Here is a 17,914-nt window from a genome sequence, read left to right as displayed (position 1 = left end):
ATTTGAACCACACCAGATCTTTCCACTTGACAGAACATGAACCTTAGTTCTAGCAAAAAAGGTTCAAATTAGTTCAAACAAAACATTCAGCTAATAGAATTCATATTATCCCATTAGGATGCGACACAACGCCTATTGAAGTTTATTGAATTTAAAAATGTTTATTTTACTGCAGGTAACCCATACCTGCCTACAAGTTATAATGATTAAGACGTCAAACAAGGACTTGTGGTAGAAATTAATCCCTAAGTTTCACTTGTTTAAAACAACATTACTAGGATTGCTGGGATGATGTTACATTAAAAATTAAAAAGTACACATCATAACTATTAATGAACTTTTTGGAAAAAAAATTTAGATAAGTATTAGTTTTTAAAAGTAGGTAGGTAGATAGTATTTTTTATAAACTGAGTAACAGAGATAAACATGAACAAAACCTATTATTTTTACTCATAGCTAAAATTATGTGCTGAATAGTTAACTATTTTCCTACCTACTTGTTGCTGGTAATATACATATTCCCATTTATATTTAGGACAACAGAAGTTCGTATAAACTAGAATTAATAAAAATGTCATCAATTCAATAAACATTATCTTTTATTTGTAATCATCAAATAGTAAATAACATTTATCAGAACAGTGTAAATTTTATACATTTTTTGTCACTTATAACCAGCAAGGCTTTTTAGATTCGCACCCTTAAAATCTAACATTTCGTCCGGATTTGACTTCATTTTTTCTATCAGTGAATGTTTTTCAAATCTGATCTCATCCACATATTGTTGCCTCATCATTTTCATTTTATGAATCACCTTGTTTCTGTAAGTTATTTCTATATCTGGATTACATAAAATCTTAATCAAACTTTGTAAATCCTCGGGTAATGTTAAATCAGTTGTATCATACTCCACTTGTAAATTATTCTGCGGTTCAACATGACAATATTGTCTTTTTAACTTTTTAGGGCAGATGTGGTTTTCCAAATCAGTCTCTGCAGGTATTTCTTTGCCGTCATCGTCAAATATTATCTTTTTATTGGTGCTACACTCACAAGTACTTTTTTCTTCAACATTCTCAGATTCTGAATGATCCTTTTGACGTTTAGGTTTTGATTCATCAAGATTTAATAAGTGACCGTATTTCGTTTCAATTTTCTTCATAACAGCTTTGCATTTCTTATAAACTGAACGTAACTCTTCCAAGTCTTCTGGGCTTATTTGGGTCTCTTCGGCACTATTTTTAATATCCGAACTGGAACTTCGCGACTTGTTGCACCTTTTCCTGCTATTTTTAGTCTCATTTTTCATATTATCATAGTCAGAGAAACCCATAATCGGGTGTCTCGAAATTATTTCACTTTGAGGTTGATCAAGCTGGCGCACGTGGTGTTTTACAACTGTGCATTTGTTTGTTTCGAAAGATAAATGAACTGCGTTGGCAGGCACTTTGATTTCTTCCTGAATTATCATTATTTTGATACAAAACTACAGGAATATTAAGATATTTTACAGTAAAGTAGATCGTATCCACAAACACGCCATTTCGTTTTGACGTCCGCTGGTTTGACAACTTTGACAGTTGTAGTGATGGTACAACAACAATCGTGCAATCGACTTTTACAGTCACTCGATATTCATATCATACTATAGTTAATCGAAATGTATTTGACGATACTGATTATAATTAACAGAATTTTATTGGTGATTACAAGTTTCAACATTCACCTCTCGTTGTTATAATTAACTTTCATTTAAAAAAATCCGATTAATTAGTATAGCATTTACAGATTAGTTGTATAAAAATTACAGTTAAAAAACCACGTTACCTATTATTGTTTCACACACACGATCTGTGGCTTATTTTTAGATTATTTCAACCTCAGTTTTTTTTTAGAATTAGAATTTACCTTTGGACAAAAATAAAAAAATTAAGTCCAATAGTAAACAGAAGAAACCAAAAAGATGTGGAAAAACAGCGAATAAATAACTATCAAGTCGATAAAATCGAGAGCGTGATTGAACAACACTAGAGGTTGACCTTGATCAACCTCATTCGACAAGCGCGAAGCATCCACGCCCGCCAACTTCAGATCATTGCTCAGAAACTGGTTTCTAAAATGGGTGTATGAGCCTTTCGATCATAAGAGGACAATTAGTTTTTCCTATTTAGGTAATTAGAAAAAAAACAAGATTATTTTGTGAAGTAAAATTATTTAATCAACTATGTAAATCTTTATTTTTTCGCTTCTTCTTCTTTTTAGGCACATAATCATCTTGTTCAGTAATTTCGGGGATGATTTCTGATACAGGCGAATTTTGTTTATCACAGTCACCATCGCTGTCCTTCTTTTTAGATTTCTTCTTTTTAGGCTTTTCAGGTAAATCATGGTGGGCTATTTCTTCTGTATTCTTATTTTTCTTTTTACTTTTTTTACTTAATGTTTCAGTTTCACAGTCCTCGGTCTGATCACAACCGGAGAACTTATTTTCCACACAAGGAGGGTCAATATTTTCTTCCTCTCCAAGGTCCTTATTTTTCCTCTTTTTCTTCTTCTTTTTAATTGTTGTTTCTTCTACATTTTCAATTTGATCTGCACTTCCATTCTCTTTATCACTTTTAGTTTGGGACGAGTTATAAAATGAGAAACCAAATCCTTGATGAGTGTCATTACTTTCACATTCATCAGGGTTCGTAGAAAATCCTTTAAATGCAAAATCAGAGTGGTCATCTTCAGGTTGAGCCTCATAATCCAACAACTTGCTTTTGGATTTAAAATTAGCCAATTTACTTTTGAAGTAGTCTACCATGCTGCCTTTTTCAGTAAAAACTTGTTCTGTAGTATTTACATCCTCTTGCGCCTCAACAGATTCATTTGTCTTATCCTCTTCTTTAAGACTTTTCTTCCCAAATATGTTGGCCAGGTCCTTTTCGCTGTAGCGAGTTAAGTCTTTGCCGCGTGTGAACTTGTGATAATGTACACGAGCTTTGCTTTTCTTCGATTTGACCTCCAAAGAAACACCACTGTGAAGTTTCTCCTCGTTACTGTCCGCTGGAATACAAAAAACATTAGGCTATAATAACAGATGATATTGTGATTGTATACTGTAAAGTTTAAAACTTTAATGGCCAAAGCTAGACAAAATAATAATTAACAGTTACAAATTTACACACAAATTTTATGACTGGTTATACAAATCTTTACACAAATTACGCAGTTTAAACTGATTATCTACAACAAATTGTTTCAAGATTGAGGTTAACTCACCATTAGATAAGTTTGCCAATAAAGCATTAAAATCGTCCTCATGCTTTGTCCACTGGTCGTTCTTATCTTCGTAGCCCAATCCTCTGTCATCATTCTTATATCTAGCCACGACGTGCTCAACAATACCATTTTCTTTAGCACCTAACCCCTTGCCCGAAGACCACCCCATTTTCTCCAACATACGCTGCCCAAACTTGCTGCTGTCATTGCTCCAAGCATTATTTTTAGCGCGCAAATTAATCACTTTTTGTTTTCGACGAGGCCCCGCTAACATAGCCATGATTTATTAATTTATTCAACAACACATCGCACACGTGAACACTATCAAGATGGACGACAAATGACAGAATTGACAGACAAGACGACAACTGCCTAAAAATAACCGACATGAAGTTGTTTCTGTGGCGGCGTATCGCGATTGGTTCATGTCTAACATTCTTATGTTGGCAGTACGATTTGCACGTTTCGTTCTACGCATGCATGATCATTGACTTTTTACTGTCTGTATGCATAGTTTTATTTATCCTTTAGCCTTGTTAGCCTGTGGAAGTGAAGCGCGGGCGCGGCATAAGTTTTTACAAAGAAGTTTTCTAAGGGCTGATTTTTCAATCGTCAGATAACTTTTAACTGAAGAATAACCTTGTCATTTTGACATATTTCCCATACTAAAACTGTCATTGTGCCAAAATTTTATTCTTCAGTTAAAAGTTATCCGAGGATTGAAAAATCAGCCCTAATTTGATTAACTTTATTTTAATTTTAATATTTTAATGTTATTGTAACAACTGATTGATTTGTTGTATTAGCAATATTTTAATGAAAAAAATACACTAATTTTGGTGTTTACGAGATACCCATTACGTTGAGTATAAAGTAGTTGTTATTTTAATTACAAATTAACAACTACAAACAAACCACATAATGTGAACCCTTTCATGTCTAAAACATGATTTTTCACTTGAAAGTACAATAATTCGATTTTATATTTTTTGTATAATTTCGTGATTGTATAAATAATAACGACAAGAGAAACTTATTGGTCGTAAAACGTTAATCGCTTTGTTTAAACATCCAAACCGTTCCAGAGCATGCGATACGCCTATTACATCACGATTTGGATTGCGCGTGATGGCTCGATTTTTTCCATGCCATGTTCTGGGAACTTGGGTCCGTGCTTTGTTTTCCGGATCTTATTATTTTAGGAGTTTAACCTACTGATATTTTGCATAGCGTGGTATTTTGTGTTGAGGGTAAAGTAGTAGGTACCTAACATCTTAATTATTTTTTGTTTTGGGATAGGTGTATCAGGTAAAAGAAAGACTTGCAAGAACGCAAAGACGTTGGTTAAATCGATGTTGTTTCATGATGGGATATTAAAAGTCCGAAGTCCGGACTTAAATTGAGAAGGCTCATTTCTGATTCCAATCGGCCAGGTGCATGCTCGAGATCCGAAACTGGTTTGTAGGAAAGTAAAAGTTCCAATAACTTTTAACTTTGAGGTAAAATATATTCCTTCATATTTCTCAATAGTTTTCTAGGCTTACTATGGATGGTATGTTTATTCAGGAAGCGTAGGTACATTTAATGTGGGAAAGGATAATAGTATAAAATCTGCAATAAATGTCTATTTACCTCATGTAAGCCGTGGGAAATGAGAAACCAATTACTTAGGAGAGTTCAGAAAGCACCTAGCTAATATATTTTATAACAACCTAGCTGTACAGCAACTTAATTAATTGGTTTCTTACGGAGCGTATATCAGAGCCAAAGATGGTACGAGATTTCCATTGAGGAACCCGTCTCGCTTAGCCGGCTGTTACTAAACGGTGGTTAAGAAAGTCAGCAGTTAAACGAGATTATGCATTTTATGCCTGTGTGCTTTACCACTATAAAATCAATCAAATCAACTTTGAAGTGATGAATATTTTAATAATATCATAAACGCGCAAAATTGTAATGATGAATGGATTTTTTTTATTAATCTTATTTTTGAAAAAGACAATTCTGACTCAGCTCTAAGCGGTCCAGGATTCGATTAACTATGCAAATGCTAATGCTAAATAAACTACTAAGTACCCCTGTTTGAATACATTAGAATAATAACAGTATGTTAGCTTAATGAAATTACTTTCCTTCGTTCGTATTCGTAACGTTACGCGACTTTACATTGCACAATGTAACCAATTCTTAAGCCTGTAATGTTAGTGCACGCGTGTACCCATTATGTAAATAACACAAGTTGGGAATCACTCTGAATTGCAATCTGCATGGACAATTAGTTTCAATCATTAATTAAATCAATAGTTGCCAGGAGAGAGTTGCTTTTAACTGTTAGCTGGGCATTCAGCTGCGCTGCGCGGTTATGGTTCAAAGAAAATGCGCGAAAACATCGAGACAAAAATGTAGATTATGGCGGGAATGCACTTGTGACTAGGGATTGCAATCGAATATTCGAATATTCGAATATTCGAATTTTCATTTCAAATTAGTATTCGAATAGCAAATTTACATGTATTCGAATATTCGAATATTACAAAAATAAATAGAAAATATAGAAAGAAGACGACTTAGTGTTTGCAAATGCAGTCGGAGGCATCAGATACATATCACCAACTAAAAGAACTAGTTATTGATGCTTCCGACTGCATTTGTGAACACTAAGTTGTCTTGTTTCTATCTTTTCTGTTCATTTTTACGTAGTTGTGTTTTTTGTTTTTTCAATCATATTTTTATTATTCGCAACTTTGATACAAATAGTATAAAAGAGGCGATAGAGCGAAACCAAGATTCCAAATAATTTGAAAGACGACTCTATTGAGCAAAGTTAGCTGACGATGCTGAAGATGGCGGACGATAACGTCAAACAAAAGCCGAGGTACTGGGTGAGATCGAAAAGATTTATGGACAGCTAATTACCTCCAAACCTGTTAATAGCTCAGCAATAGACGCAAGAGCTAGGTTAACGCGACACTATACCAAAGACATCCCGTATATCAGCCTATACGAGATTAGGAAGGCTCTCAAACAGCTAAAGAACAACAAGGCACCAGGTGATGACGGAATAACCTCGGAGCTTCTGAACGCAGGTGGAACATGGAAACTCGTTCAGATACTCTTTAACTCCGTCTTACTTCAGGGAACAACGCCAGAGGCATGGGATAAAAGCGTGGTGGTGCTCTTCTTGGACTATGAGAAGGCCTTTGATTCGATCGGGACTTAGGCAGTGCTGCAGTCTCTCCGGTGAGGGCGATTCCTCCGGCGATGCGTGAGATAGGGTGATGTTATATCTCCGAAACCGTTGACGGCTGCATTGGAAGACGCTTTCAAGCTCCCTGAATGGAAAGAATTCGGCATAAATACCTATCAATGGCAAATACATCACTCAGCTGCGGTTTGCTGACGATATTGTGGTCATGGAAGAATCGCTTGAAGACCTCGGCACAATGCTCAAAGACCTTAATCGAGTCGCCCAACAGGTAGGCCTTCGGATGAACATGGAAAAAACGAAGCTTATGTCCAACGTCCATGTTTCGGTTAGAGCTCGATCCTCGAGACAGTTGACAAGTATGTCTACCTCTGAAAAACGATTCGGCTAGGTAGATCAAATTTCGAGAAAAAGGTAAATCGTCGAATCCAACTCGACTGGGCAGCCGACAATAGAATAGGCCTTATAAAATAAGCTCAAAGTTGCACAGCGTGCTATGGGGAGGGCTATGCTCGGTGTTTCTTTACGACATCGAATCAGAAATGAGGAGATCCTAAAGATTTCTTTCTTTCTTCTTTCTTAAACGAACTAAAGCCGCTGACATAGCCCAACGGATTAGCAAGCTGAAGTGGCAATGGGCAGATCACATAATACGCAGAACTGATGGCCGATGGGGCAGCAAGGTTCTGGAGTGGAGGCCACGTACTACAAAGCGCAGCGTGAGACGTTCACCCACAAGGTGGACCGAGGACCACATATAGTAGCGGGAATTTAAGGCTCTGGATACAGGCCGCTGCCAACCGGTCATTGTGAAAGTCATTGAGAGAGGCCTATGTTCAGCAGTGGACGTCCTATGGCTGAAATGATGATGATGATGAGAATTTTATAACTGTTTTAAAAACTATATTGTTAAATAGTTAAAATATTCGTTCCTAAAGCAATAAAAACATTGATATTTTAAGTGCTTTTTATTTTTTTGAAAATATTCGAATATTCGAATAATATTCGAATATCACTGAAAAAATATTCGAATATTCGAAATGGAAAACTATCGAATATTTGCAATCTCTACTTGTGACCAACTTCATGGTAGAAGTCGAAAACTTTTAAAAATTATTTAAAAAGCGCATGACCTAAAAATATTATACAGTAGGTATTTTATTTGTATACTACAAGAAATAAATTTTCACCGTACGTTTGATGATTTGCAGAGTTTTTCCAATATTTCCAAGAAGACACTAAGAAAAAACCAAAGACTTGAAATCCCGATACTATCCGAATGCTATTGATGGTTATTCAAATTTTCTATTTGGTAAGAATAATCTCAGAAACTCTCGAATATTGGTTTTGAATTTACGGAGGTGCTAACTAAAGTCCAGCTACTGAGATATTCTTGTCGCCTTTAAGTTAGTTAGTCCTGTTGACTTCGGATCTCGGTTATTTTCGATTTAGACGGGAAGTAGTGCAGACGGCCTATATCAGTGATTCGTACAACTAGCCCCTTCATTCATTCGTTCTAAAATCAGAATAAATCTATCTTCACACAAGAATAAGGCAGATTGATGTTGTATTAATAAAACAGAGTAAACTGGGCATGCACTGTTAGCAGGATTTAAAGCAAGCAAGTAGGTAAGTATTATTAAGTGCTAAACCTTTTTTTATTAATTTCTTAGTTAGTTTTAATGCCGGGTCCAGACGGGTGTAACAAGTAATAGAATGTTTCGTGTAATGTAATGGAAACAGTATGGGAAACACTTTACATGTAATGCTCGTAGTGCCGTCCACACGTAGAATTCGTGTTACATTACACGTAATCTTACATTACACATTACACCCGTCTGTATTTGGATACTGGATTGTGGCTGGTAGCGGTGTTGGAGGATAATTTGAGCTCAGTCGCGTGCATAATACATTATTTATTAATATCGAAAAGATCTAGATCTACATTTTAAACGAGCTAAATTAAATCTAGGAATAGGTCAGCATGACTCATTCTAGTAAGGATATTAAGTTTAACAATCAATAAATAGTCCGCAAAATTATGTCGACCTAGATTAAGAGGGAATTTTGTTTTAAACGGAAATTTTTAAAGTTATTCGTTTTCATCACCACATTTTGCACCCTGAAATAAAGGATGTTGATTTCAATACTCGCCATATTTATTTAGGTGATTTGTGACTTATAATAAACGCATCCACCAAAAAAAAATTACAAACGAAAGTGGAATTTTTAGCGAATATTACATCCTATTATTACATCCTATATAGCAGCATTAAAAATAAAATATACTTAGTGGAAAGTTATACTCTTTGCCGATTGTTGTTCTCGTTCATCTTTCAAATGAACAAAGTTGCAAAAGAAAGCTACGTGTATTCAAGTGTAAACATTCGAACGTGGAGGTGTGGTTAACGGTACAAGTAAACTATCCATTCTATTCTATTATGGATCCATCAGTCAGAACATCGTTTTAAAGAAAAAGATGGCAGAAATGAGCTCTCGCTGTCTCGTTACCATGATTCGTTATGTTGATATTGAAACACGTCATTGTTTTTTGTCGTTTAGGCCGTGTTAGGATGTCATAAATGAAAATAATGTAGGTAAATGTTCTTTCTTTCTTTCTTTATTAACCTGCGACTTTTTTTTTATCCACAACGAGGAAGCTCTTGGCCTGTATCTCACCTGATGGTAAATGACGATCAGGCCGAAGGTGGAAGCGAGCTTCACCCGGAATCCTTAACCACGGAGGAACTGGCTATCTTTACCTCTAACTGCCGGAACACAATAATGCTGTTAACATTGTTGTTATGGCGACAGACTTAGGTAAGATGGTGGTAGCTAGCCAGGCGCACTTAGAACAAGCCCTACCACCAACCAAACCGAACAGAAAATCTGCCCCCACTGGGAATCGAACCCGGGACCTCTGCGTCTGAAGCAGGTGGTCTCACCACTAGACCACAGAGGCGGTTGACTATTTATTTATTTATTACATATATTTAACCGTAACATCTTTGATAAAATAGTGTCTCAAATCCTCTTGAGGTTTGTTCAGAACTCCAGACACTAAGGAATAGACGCGACGTTATGTGCCAATAGATAGGTTCAACTTAGAATCAAATGGTTATAAATTTCGATGAGAGAAAATGTTCCGTGCTACTGACTCCTAATTATCAAGTTTATAAGGTCGTTGGTTTTATAGATTAAGTACAGAATAAATAATGGCCGGAAACTTAAGCCTGAACCTGGTTCGATCGTGGGAATCGAGTGACTCATTCTGCTCCACGTATTTAGATCGGTGCATTTTTGCATAGCTCACACGATTCAGGCACTCAGGTATTCGCTAAACATCCAGCAAATGGAGCAGAAACGGGGGCAGAGATTAGTTAAAAAGAAATTATTAATTATATCGTGGCTTAAAACAAAAAACTTGGAAAATATCAAACACTTGAAACTTTAGCACACTGATCAGAATTTATTTAGCTAAACAGGTTGCAATAATGCAGTACAAAATCTGCTCTACCAAAATTCATACTTTTGGTGAAGGTGCGTGCACAGATACTTAGTTGGAAAATTAATATCAAATTAGAGTTACTGAAAAATAGGGATATTATATTATTTGATGTCCCTAACAAGATAATTCATTCGGTGCAATACATAATGTTAATGCAACAAGATTTTAAGATTAATAAATAATGGCAATGCAATTGCACATTGTTGATTGCTGCAGTACAAACTTTATTGTCATGATTCATCAGATTTCAATCAACTATTAACCTAGTATTTTAAAATTTACTAAAGTTTAAAGATAATATTAGTCAGCCCTTTCACAGAAACGGGTTACAAAATTAACAATTAGTGAAGTTAACTGTATCTGGAGGCTGAAGGCCCGAGGCTCGAGGCCGAGAAAAAATAAAAATATAAATTGGCGACCCGACCACTTGGCCGCGACAGCTGCGAATGGGCGCGAAACAGGTTTCGGCGGGAACTATGACGTCACGTGACATGCGCCTTCCGAAAATGGTCGATGGCAAAAAATAGGCCTTTCAACACAGGTCCATTCGATTTTACGGCTCCTTATTATTATGTTAGGGTTTTGCTCATTGTTATCAAGACAGGTGATAGAGGGTACGTTACATGATTTTAAATGAGCGATAAACAAAGGGGAGTAAAGAAAAATTTACTTTCGTTCAAGCAAGCTTTGATAAAGAGAGCAAAAGTTTGCAAACATGTTCTTTTAGCAAATGTGAGATATTTAATTGGAGTTCAGTTGAATTTAGATGGCAAAAATCTCACGCAGTAAGTACCTACATAGTTATTAGGTAAATGCTTAAAAGCCTCTCTCACTATTAAAGAGTTACTTATCTTGTACAAGCAGATACCTGTAGCCAAGAGTATGATGAGGAGAAGGAGTCTATGAGAAAAATCTCAATGTACAACAATGTAAGAAGAAAAAAGGCACAGGAAAATGGAAATAATATTCATAATATTATGTAGGTGCGACTTTAGCGTCTTTCTGTTGTATTTTTTGGATGACGCGGTATCCCTGTTTATTTATGGTCATGAGTCAATGTTGCCATAATATCTAAGGCTGGGTTGCACCATCTTACTTAACTTTAACAAACGTGAAAAATCTCTGTCGAACTCCATACAAAAAGCACCGGTTATCGTTATAGTTACGGTTAAAGTTAGGTACAACTCAGCCTAATACTTATACATATAAACTGCTGTCCATGGAGGAGTTTTTGCAGTATTCTAGTCCGTATAATTTCACAAATTTGTAGCCGACTAGGAAATTACAGATCATAGGAATGTTATGGACGAAACTGTACAAATTACAGTGGTTAAGATTCCTAGGTATTGCACACATCTCAGCAGCTAACTGGGTAAAAAACCAGTTGAGGTTTGGCCGGCATTTGTTATGCAATGTGAACATTAGTACGGAAAATATTCCTTCTGTTACGTCATGTTGTTTATTTTGGAAGATTAGCTGAAATCATATTTACATAACTTTCGTTATCATCCTAACCGATTATTTGTGTTTTACGGGAATATGTTTTTGGAACATAGAATGGAACTCCCAAATCAGCCTTTATTCATAGAGAACTTTTAAGTTAACTTCCTTCATGAGGCGACTGAAGTTTGAAGCAAATTCTTAAGTTAACGCTTAGGCCACCTTTTCTCATCTAGCTAAACCAGGATTTGACAAAGAAAGATCCTAAAGTAAAATAAAAAAGTTGAATTCCGAGTCACCCCATTTGATACCTTGAAATGTATCAAATGATTGTAAAGTCATTGCACTTACTCATAGGTAGGTATGCAACGGCAAACGTGTTTTGCTCCATCTATACCTACTGAGCTCGGCGGAGGAGCCGCTTACCTGAGAGTCAGTCCGGACGTGGTTCAAATTGTTCACCACTAATCCGTTGTCTGTGGCCATTGGATCCATTTCTTCAATCACATCATACACAGAAACTCCGAATTGTCAACCACTGCACATTAGGACACGGAAACAACAATCTTCATTGAAAGTTCACTAGAAAACACAGGCACTGAACACACGTTTCACTTAGGGCTTCACTCGCTTCTGAGTTACGAGTTCAATCGATAAACCGCAATAATGACATTACGAGATGAACATAAAGCCACTCCGGCACAGGCTGTTGGTTTTGTGCCTCGCAATGTCTCGCTCGTAAGGACGCCAGGCGAAAAGTTAACCGCGCGTGATTTCTGGGCGCTTTCAAAACCAAATGGTCTTAAAAGCTATCAATCTTTGCATACCAGAGTGGTGCGGTGAAACAGAGGCTGTAGGGCTAGCGGGCGCCGGTGTGGGAGGGAAAGGGACGGCGCGCGCGCAGGTACTCCGTCTCGAAGCGAGCCACTATCTACAGGTTTTGCTCCCACTACAAGGAGGCACGGTGCGGACTCAGCCTCGAAGCTTGAAAGTTTAGTTCGGAAACATAGCAGGCTATGCGTACACGCCGATTGGACCTCGGCTATTTTTGACCACTTTTCTCGGAGTTGTGAATCATCCGCAACAATGTGGTCAGTTATGATTTTAGCGACTTAATTTTTGAACATCTTAGAAATATTTTAGATGTGATTCATTTAGAGTTCGGACCTTATTTCAGATTTGTCTAGTCACAATCGTAGAATCGATCGATCCAGTCGATAAATCAAACCGGTCCCAATGCATCTCTGGTGAAGGCCGCGAGAGTTAACCTCTCAGGACACTCCTGCGCAGGGACTAACGCACACACTGTTACCGATCAATAGACATTACGTTGCCACTTGGGAATGAACTGTCCAATGTAATTGGCATTTTTTTCGATACAATTTCTATAAATATGCGAGTTGTTGATCCAGTTTCTTTGATGGACAGGTGTAGTCATTCGTCTTTTGTTGCTATAAATTCAGACGGTTTTTGAATTGATGAATGTAATGTAATAGCAGCTACTGTTAATTTAGACGAATAAAAAGTAAAGGGCAAATAACGCTAAGGGCAAGAATGGGTCAAAGTATTGGCATGACCTTTGATTAATATTACTAACAACTTTTAAAATAATTGAACTTTAAGACAATACAAGGTGAACGCGGCTGATATGCTCTGTTGAATTTAATTAGTAACAATCCATTACTCTAAATTCTAAAATATTTAGTTTGGAGTTTAATAAATGGATGGGTTGGTTTCATTCTAATCATGGGAGTAGGTAGAATTTATAATAGGTAGCTTTAGGTAATGCCAGTAATGCCTAAATATTAAAATGGTCAATTTTTAAAACAACCTATTAGCAGTCGCCCGGCAAGCGGAAGGTCGTGGGTTCAATTCTCGCCTTAGGCAGTTCGATTTTTCTAAGTTATTTATAACTAGCTTTCCGCCCGCGGTTTCGCCCGCGTGGAATTTTTCGATTTTTTATATAACCTATGACACTCAGCAATAATGTGGCTTTCTATTGGTGAAAGAATTTTTAAAATCGGTTCAGTAGATCCCGATATTACCCCTTACAATTTAACAAATATACAAACACACAAACTTTACCTCTTTATTAGTATAGATTTTCAAACCTATTATGAAGACATCAGGTTTATTAGAAAAAAGATTTTACTAATGCGTGAAGAAACAAATATTGATTGACAGTACACGTCAACTGTAATTGTCAGTTTTTCACATCACAAAATCGTACAAAATGAAATGAGTAAACAGCAAATCATTGTTTTAGTAACAGCTTCCGCTTTATTCTCCTGCGCAGCCACCGTTTTGGAGAAGAGCGGCCGAGGACCTCGGTGGCCATGATGGTGAGTAATTTTAAAGTAAAAAGTTTATTTAAGGAATAGGCAATAATTTGCGATTGATCCCATACTTTTGCCATCACTATTATGAGCAGCTTTACTACCGTAAACAGTTCTGCTACCCCAGTTTCAAAAATGTTTGGAAAAAGATCAACTTTTCAAACCAATAAGGCTCAGAATATGTTTATAATCTTCAGAGGCTGTAGAAGATTAACTAATCATACCTCTTCCATTACAGATTTCGTAAGAAGAAATCCAAGACCCAATGGCTACCGTAAAATAATGGACCCAACAACCTTCCATACAACCATATCCTCATCAAATACCAGGCCTTCTCAGCTGACCATCTAACATAACCAACTCCAAAAATCACAGCAAAAGAGCATCAGTTTCCACAATGAACAACGGAATCAAACCAACGCGCCTATGGCATTTGACAGGGAAAAAGCATTACCGATCAGTGATCAAGGACAAAATGGAAGCCAACCCTCCCTTCGATCAGCAAGAGAGACATAAACTTTTCCCGTTTATAGGCGTCGTCCTCGCTTCGGCCTTTGGCATAGCAGCTTCATTCGGGAAATTTACGAAACAGAAACCAACGACAACTATTATTAGAGGAACCTGCGATTCTGGTAGTAAACAGGCCGCGAAACCGAAATGCACTCCTCCGAAGGAACCTTGTCCACCTGTCAAAGATCCTCCGATGAAACCTTGTAATAAAGAAGAATGATGAAACTAATAAAAGTATCACAAAACAGTAGCTCTTTTATTTCAGTTGTAAATATCTATTTTTTATGCATAGGTAATTTAACTAGGTTCCGCTTCCACGAGGGAAAGATATTAGTCGAGAACTTGGTTTACTTAAATTCCTCCACATTTTTAAGCAATAATGTCGAGCAATTTAGGAAAACCCAAAGTAAGCATAATAACGAAAACAATGGCCATTAAACTATGCCTGAACGGAAGGGGAATAATATATTTCCATGGCCATGGAGATAGGGAACATTTCAAAATTGATCAGTATGGCTATGAAATTACCGTGAAATAGGTAATAGGAAATTAAAAATTAGATACCATGCAGCAGATTGTTAAGTCGCTTTTTGTTTCCGTTGGAGTGGTCGCTGCTTACCATTATTACATCACAAATAAATAATTTCATGTGAAAAATATCCAGTGAATACAGCGAAGAAGGACTAAGAAGGTATCATAGCAAAAATCAGAGATAAAAGAGCACAAGTACTGTTCATATCCAGATGACATTAGAAGAATAAAATCCTGTCTCAGCTGTCACATCGACGCCAATGTTTCTCAACAAAAACATAAAACTTGGATGAATTTACGCGTCAATAGTAACCATCGGCAACAAGTCTATTGTTATGGATTTAAATATATGTTGCCCACTCTGAGATGGACAGAAGGGAACAGCTAAAACTTGTATTACTGGTGATGTCGATGACGTCATGTATAGCCTACTCCTTTGGGGCGTTCTCGTTACAGTCATTTCGAAACAGTCCTAGCCGGCCGGTGCAGCAGTCGAAAGATCACAGAAATGACGGAGGAACAGAACTGAGGACGGGCCACACTTTGAAAGTTATAAGAAACTCACCACAATAAATAAGACCGAACGGTGCCAGTGACTTCCCTAAATCTTAAGAATTCAACGCTCTGGATATTGTAGTACATTTTAGTTTATTTTCGCGATGTGTGTTATTTTGTACATAGTTTTCTTTTTGTGTCGGACTAAAGTTATTAATAATATACGAGATGTTTGGTAATTTGATATTTTTATTGGAGCTGTTAATTGGATTTATGTTTGGTTGTACTTGTGTGACTTTCTTTCATTAATTAGTTTTTAACTTCTTAGTTCACCCGGAGTTAGTAGTGCGTTTAGCAAAGTTAATTTGTTGTATTTCCAGCGAATTCCAAGTTCAGTTTAAGCTTGTAACTGTCTTTAATCCATCTGTTCACTACGCACAGTTGCAGTATTTCAGTTTATATTATTTAGGTATAAATCTTCTTCAAAGAATTAGGTATCACTCTGTTCATTAAACTATCATCATAATACACAACATTTTAGAATAACATAAACTGAACTATCATTATAACTAGGTAGGCTTACATTTAATTAAATAATTTGCATTAACTTGGTAAGCAGGAATCGAATCCAGGACTTTTGAATTGAAAAGAATTAGCATGACAAGTTATTGTAAGGGTTGTGGTAACAACAATAGACGATCTAACGAAGGGTTTTTTGGTCTTCGTTACATTATTTTTATTGCGTAGGTTTTTTTTAATAATATTGTCTTTAGTCTCCGGTATTCTAAGAATTTTCAGACAAATCTGTATGGCAGGTGGAGCTTCAAAACGCTTTAAAATATGGAAATTATTGCATTTAGGAAGTTGTTACACTAGCAGCCGACAACCAATGAAAACTAAAAACACTTGTGGCCATAAACAAAATAAGAAGAAGAAGTAAAACCTCTTGAACAGTCAGTGTCATCAAAAACTTTAAAATGTCAACACACCTCAACGAACTATAAAATTCATGGAGAAATCCATGTAAAATTGAAAAAAAGTCCTCTAAAAATAAATATCATGAAAGGGAAGAAACTGCTGTTTGATGTTATGGTGTTTTCCACGTCTTTCTTCGTGTCATACACTCTGATGTCCCAATTCATTGGGAGATACAGAAGCAAAAGTATTCGCGCTGAAGACAAGTAAACAACCAATGGATTTTACTACATTATGGGACCTGTGTGAGGCAATGAATAGAAATATTGTATCCGAAATCAAAGGTAAAAATATTTAAAATCACCACACTGCAAATAATTATGCACATAGGCCGTTATCTTTGTGTAATTTACAAAACTCTTCTTTTAACTCTGCAACTAGCAACCTAACCACTGGGTTAGGTCATAGTCATAGTCATTTATTCCATAAACTTACTAGCTATTATGATATTGATGATCCTGAAAAATGTGTTACATGACTTTTGCTAAGGTTTTCCTAAAAACGTTGGATACAAACTTATGAAGAGATAGGTATTAAAAACTTATCTTTCCTAATAACAAATGTGCCAAAAATGTTACGGTTATATTAGTTTATCAGCTGATACTTCGCTATTGGGATTCATCCTTGTGACGATGATTCAGTGAGGGGGCGTTTTCGTTTCATGTTCAGAATGCTGATAAGGATATATTTAAATTAGATAGGTAATTATAAAACGTGATTGTAATTCGTATTCCCGAAACTTACAGTTGGAACTTATAAAATCGGAAAGTCTTTATAAAATTAGTTAGTTCCAAAGAAAAAAAACACCAAAAGAGAAGGAACCCAAAATTTACGTCTTTCACTTGTTATAAATTTTATTGAAAGCAAAGATTTTGTTGCAGTTTGTTCAGAAACAGAAGAAAACTAACCATCGTGCCTCATTTGTTTTGCGAGTCTGTTTTCTAAACACTAATGACTGAACATTTTTCCAAACGAATGCATTCCTAGTGTTGTACGTACACTGCTGATATTCATACATTTATTCATTAATATCCATTTCTTGCGCTAAAAATTATCGTGGTATCAATGTGAAATTGGTATTTTGTCAGTCCACACTTTCATAGTAGATAATCTCAGATTTTGTTGATGTTTCCACAAGATGAATTTTCATTCAGGGTTGTGAACTCGCATGGCTATAATTTACTTATCTGACGCAAGCCATGTGCTATGGCTAGGAATGTGTCCAATCTCTTAACATTAAATTCGATACATTATTCTAATAAATAAATTGTCCACTTACCCTTTTTCGTCTCTTCCTTCCAGGAAAAGTGTTTAGAACCTGAGTCGGTGGCGGAATGTGATAAAAATAAGGCGGAGTGAATATCATTTCCTCCAATCCTGGGGGAATCGGCGTGGTTCTAGGCACCAGGGATCTTACTGTCCCATAGGGGTTCCTGCCACGACTATGGCTGGTATACATGTTCATCATCGCACCGAAACACTGGCTGGTTACCACTCTCGATTTTGATAAAAACAAAATGCGCGCGAATTTTGACAGGACGAAAAAAATGGCAACGCGCGAAGAGTCCGTGATTTTAAAACGCAGCTTATAAGTAGAACTTATTTTTGAATAAAAATAAGCCACTGCTAAAGGTGTTTTATTATTTT

The 17,914-nt window shown here is 36.3% G+C and overlaps 2 protein-coding genes and 1 long non-coding RNA gene across 3 annotated transcripts in view; 1 reads left to right on the top strand and 2 right to left on the bottom strand.

Annotated features, from left to right (window-relative positions):
• The window catches only part of LOC135081888 (uncharacterized), a 63,639-nt gene that overhangs the window by 41,300 nt on the left and 4,425 nt on the right, over positions 1-17,914 (bottom strand). The window lies entirely within an intron of this gene.
• Positions 2,193-3,629, bottom strand: LOC135081768 (PIN2/TERF1-interacting telomerase inhibitor 1). Its single transcript, XM_063976559.1, has 2 exons — positions 3,268-3,629; positions 2,193-3,051 (listed from the first exon to the last, which is right to left on the bottom strand). The coding sequence occupies exons 1-2, from the start codon at positions 3,545-3,547 to the stop codon at positions 2,219-2,221; spliced, it is 1,113 nt and encodes a 370-aa protein (XP_063832629.1). The 5' UTR covers positions 3,548-3,629; the 3' UTR covers positions 2,193-2,218.
• LOC135081767 (uncharacterized) lies at positions 13,565-14,513 on the top strand. The gene is made up of 2 exons (XR_010259258.1): positions 13,565-13,762; positions 13,995-14,513. It is a non-coding gene; the product is annotated as an uncharacterized LOC135081767 (long non-coding RNA).

Source organism: Ostrinia nubilalis, chromosome 20, assembly GCF_963855985.1.
Source record: "Ostrinia nubilalis chromosome 20, ilOstNubi1.1, whole genome shotgun sequence".
Classification (NCBI taxonomy): Eukaryota; Metazoa; Arthropoda; class Insecta; order Lepidoptera; family Crambidae; genus Ostrinia; species Ostrinia nubilalis.
Note: the sequence above shows the minus strand (reverse complement) of the source record. Positions and strands in the feature narration are given on the sequence as shown.

Coding starts and splice junctions, on each gene's coding strand:
- LOC135081768 (XM_063976559.1), bottom strand. CDS start 3,547: ATGGCTATGTTAGCGGGGCCTCGTCGAAAACAAAAAGTGATTAATTTG. Junction 3,052..3,267: donor ATTGGCAAACTTATCTAATG/GTGAGTTAACCT, acceptor TTTGTATTCCAG/CGGACAGTAACGAGGAGAAA.